General features: G+C 37.7%; 1 protein-coding gene across 4 annotated transcripts in view; it reads left to right on the top strand.

The window, feature by feature from the left end:
* The window catches only part of nckap1 (NCK-associated protein 1), a 56020-nt gene extending 54270 nt beyond the window's left edge, over positions 1 to 1750 (top strand). For 3 of the 4 annotated variants that reach the window (XM_015392870.1, XM_015392868.1, XM_015392866.1), the window contains one exon: positions 452 to 1750. In XM_015392870.1, the coding sequence (XP_015248356.1) occupies positions 452 to 568 (117 nt within the window). In that variant the 3' untranslated portion in view covers positions 569 to 1750. The remainder of the gene's footprint in view (positions 1 to 451) is intronic. The other variant, XM_015392869.1, reaches the window with a different exon arrangement.
* Positions 1751 to 4532: the final 2782 nt, after the last annotated feature.

The raw sequence follows: 4532 nt of genomic DNA, 5'->3' as shown, positions 1-4532 counted from the left end.
TTTTCAAATTTGAATTTACAAAATGTGTTTTTTTTGTATTTCTAAAACAATTTTTGCTTCAAACAGTGACAGAAAGTTCACTCTTATAAACGATTCATGTATAAAACTCCAGCTACAACCATATGCTCTGCCATCGTTGCTTATGTTTAGTTAAAAACTGGTTGAAGAGGGAACCACTACTCTGGCTGCTGCAGCAAAATGGTTTCCAGCCCTGATTTAGACTCCTCCTCCTACTGAAACTGTCCTGAAATGGACAAACAAAGCTGACCTTAAAACTCGTAGAGAAGCTTCTAATTAGCTTTGACCTGTTTATATTAGAGGCCTTCTGTTAACTTTATAGATTAAAGAAAAAAAAAAAACCCAAACAATTTCAAAGCAGTGCAACAAATGTTTGTTTAAATCAATGAACAAATGTGATTCTACTGAAGAAATGTTTGTTTTCACTCTCCAGATTGTGCAGGAGTCTCCCTTCCTGACCATGGACCTGCTGGAGTCCTGCTTCCCTTACGTCCTGCTGCGAAACGCCTACCACGCCGTCTACAAACAGAGCATCAGCGCCAGCGCATAGAGATGCTCACATGTACATAGAAAAACACTGCGCGAAAACACTAATCCATCAAGGACTCCGCCTCCCTGATAACCGACACTATCGACATAACGCACTAATTAAGCCAAACACACTAAAACACACAGAGCTGGATGAAGTGGGGGATCAGTGTCTTTATTTCTATCCTTGTTTTCCATCATGTTGCGCGGGACCATAACCACTGCAACACCTTTTATTATTATTATTATATGATGTTTTAATGAACAAAAATATAAAGATATAGTATATATATAAAGCTGACACTGAAATATTCCTTTTGTTTCTTATTTTAATAGACAATTTGAGATTTCTATGGTCCAGCTGAGACCTGTGTGTTGATTTGGATGCTTATTTTGGGAATGCAATGATTCTGCCGTGCTGTGGGGTTCTTTGACCTTTTATTTGTTGTTAAGGATTCCTGTGTTGATGCTGAGAGATGCGTTACCTGCCGGTTTCCACAAACTGTACGGACACACACTGACAGATATCCGATACGAACCCCCTAACCTAAGGAACTTTCGTTGCTTAAAAAAACTCAACATTTGTATAACACGGTGATGCTTCTTCCTGTTCTTTTTTTTCTTGTTTTTTTTTCTAGGTAGTTGTAACACGAAGCGTTTGTGGGTAAAGATGTGCCGTCTGTATTCTACTTTGATGTGAACTGTCTGTTTTTAATATTTTTGTTTATTTTTATGATGACAATGACCGTTTGCCAAATGTGTTGACACTTAACATTTTGTGTATCAGGGCTTGGAAGTGGTGAAAGTGTTTGATTATTGATGGTGCGCAATGCCATTTTTCTTTTTTCTCAAACTTGCGGCTTTAAGTGGAACAAAACACTATTTTTTCCGGAGGGAAGGAGTGACAGAAACGTTCCCCCTCAGCTCTTCACTCTGCGGCCTTTGGAAAGAGGCAGATTGGGTGTTTTCCTCGTCCCGTTTTTACACCCTGGAAGCTGACAATTAGAGCAGCTGCTGTTAAAAGCTGACCATCCACACTAAAGTTTTTATTCATCTGTTGTGCTTAACTTTATAAACGGGAAAGAAATGGAACCAGTTCCTCTTCTGAAAAAGCAAATGGATCATCTCTGGCCTGTTAAACTACAAACCAATGTGGAGCTGCAATAAGACAAAATAAATCTATATATGTTAACACTCCTGCTGACTTTCTTACTGGATTTTCTCTTGGTGTTCTGAATTGTATTTTACAACTTTGGATTATGAGTAAAAAAAAAAAAAATTGATCTGCAACATTTGATTTTGTTTTTAACGTTTATTCTTCAGTCCAAAAATTAAAAGGTAGAACTTTATTAATGCACTCTTTGCAGCCCTTGCACCTGTTAAGATGATAAAGAGTAACAGCTGTGAAACCCAGCTGGCTTCCTGCATCTCTAGGCTTGTAGACTTATAGGTCTGAGATGTTTACGGTGGGGCGGGTATGACTTGTCTCCTCACGCCTTGCAACACCCAGGTTGAAAGATCTAGCGGCCACGGATGTTTCGGATCCTGATGTCATCCCCATTTCACAACGGATCCTACCCTCATCCTAACGCCTGTTGTAATAATGTTTTTTTTGTATTTTTAGTGACAAATCCAGCCCCAAGGTTAATGTTTAGGTTTTGGCTACAGGCAACCTTTAAAAGACATCCACACTCTAAAATAAGAATTCACACCCATCTTTCCAAAACATGGAATACTCAGAAAATAAAATGTCCACATTGGCTGATTGATAAATTGATTGATAGACTTTATTGATCTCGCAGTGGAGAAATGACTTTACATCATCTCAATAGTCAAAATGAGGGTGCCATAAGGAGGAAAAGGTGCGTGGGGTATATACAGTGCATCCATACGTGTGTGTGTGTATATGTATATATATATATATATATATATATATATATATATATATATATATATATATATACATACAACAGCTGAGGGCTCTTATTTAACAGTATTATTACACAGAGTTATTGCACAGGGAATTAAATGGGAATTTATATAAAAAGGTAATTATTTATATATATATATATAAATATATAGTTATTGCACTGGATATTACATAGTGATTGCACAAGGCATTGCAGTGATAGTGCTGCATTGTAAAGTCTGATTGCAGCTGGGATGAATGACCTGTGGTGGTGGAGCTAAATGCTTTTATTAGGAAGCATAAAAGCAGCAAGAATTATGCAAACGGCAGAAATAGGATATAAAATTATAATCACTAAAATGCTTTTGTTGAGACCTCACCCTTTTTCATGTCTTATGGCAGACATGTAAGGTCAGGGAGGGAGGGGGGGAAAGGTTGTTCCCAAAACTGCATATTCCCCAGGACATCAGCTTCTCCGGTCGGTGAACTCCTCTCCTCCAGACATCAACTTCCTTGTTTCTGGTTTCCTAATCACCTCTGTCAGAATAATAGTCAAACACCCTAATCCTAATAATAATTCTGACCAAACATCAGAGTACTTTAGTACATCACTCCTGTTTGAGTCTTGTCAAACTTCTTTCTTCCAGACGTAAACTTCCTCTTTTCTGACTCATCTTCAGTCTTGAATCTTCCTTTTCATTTAGCTCATCCCAAAACCCTTACATTTCCCAAAATCTATACCTAAATTTTCTTCAAGCGTACACCAAGCTTGAATTAAAAAAGTTGATTCTTTATCCTGCTTTAACAACATCCTTCCAGCACTGTGACCTTACTTTTACTGTACTCTCTTCCTCTTTTTTCTTGAACCTCTATTTTGCCAAAAAAGTTGCACATGAAGAAAAACCAATCCTCTTTTTTTTTTTCCTGCTGATTGCTAAACTTTTATCAGAAAAATGCCTTTCTCACCATAATTATTAATTTTATCAAGATAAAACAGGTAAATTTCAGTAGACAATTATTTAACGTCTGCTCTGGCTCTGGGTGCATCCGGTTGATTGACAGATTGTCCAATATAAGACAACTAGTTTATTTTAATGCAAATGTTTCAAAGGCTGTGAAATATGGCTGCCTCAAGGCTGTAGTCTTGGGCCGCTCCTTTTCATAGTAGACCAATGATCTTCCATCTGTTTTAGATAAAGGCAAGCATCTCAATGTGTGCAGATGATTCCACTATACTGACACTTAGCAGCAACTAATATTAGTGAGTTCAGTAGAAAACTACAGAGAGAGCTACAGTTAGTGGTGAACTGGATAAGGAGGAACCAACTAGTTCTCAGTGTATGTAAAACTACCTACTTAGTGGTTTGAACCTTTTCCTTTACTTTCCAAACTGAAACTTGAATTCAGCATGATGCAAAATTCTTTTGATCAAAAATAAGGCTTTTGGGAGTGATAATTGATAATAGATTGTGTTGGGCCAGGCATGTTCAGAAATTAACTAAAATGGGTTAAACTTCATCGGTTATTAAAAGTTGTTCAAAATATTTTACACCGCAGATGGTTAAATAAGTACCTCATGCTTTGTTTTTGTGATTATTGCTCAGTGATTTGGTCAAATACTTCATCAGTGAATATAAAAAAAACTACAAGTAATTCAGAATAAAGCTGCACGTGTCGCTCTCATGTGGATTTAGATCAAATGTTGACAAAATCCATGATAGTCTTTTATGTATAAAATGTAAAAATAGATTGGTGTATTCAGAAATGGTATTTTTATATAATATTAAACAAATAAAACACCGGGGAAGTTTAAGGCATGGATATACCAGCACGGAATCCTGCCAAGACTTCTGTGGCCGTTACTGATTTATGAAGTTCCAGTAACCATGGTGGAGGGCTTTGAACGCAATGTCAGCCAATACCTACGCAGATGGCTGGGTCTGCCAAAGAGTCTCAGCAGCATTGCCCTCTATGGGCACTCCAACAAGCTGCAGCTTCCAGTCACCAGAGCCAGGGAGGTGTTGCTTTACAGAGACTCTGCTGACACCAGAGTCTCTTCTGCCGGCATCACAGTCAG

This window comes from Cyprinodon variegatus, unplaced genomic scaffold (genome assembly GCF_000732505.1).
Source record: "Cyprinodon variegatus isolate N-32 unplaced genomic scaffold, C_variegatus-1.0 Scaffold611, whole genome shotgun sequence".
NCBI classification, from domain to species: Eukaryota; Metazoa; Chordata; class Actinopteri; order Cyprinodontiformes; family Cyprinodontidae; genus Cyprinodon; species Cyprinodon variegatus.
This window is presented reverse-complemented; position numbering and strand designations above follow the sequence as displayed.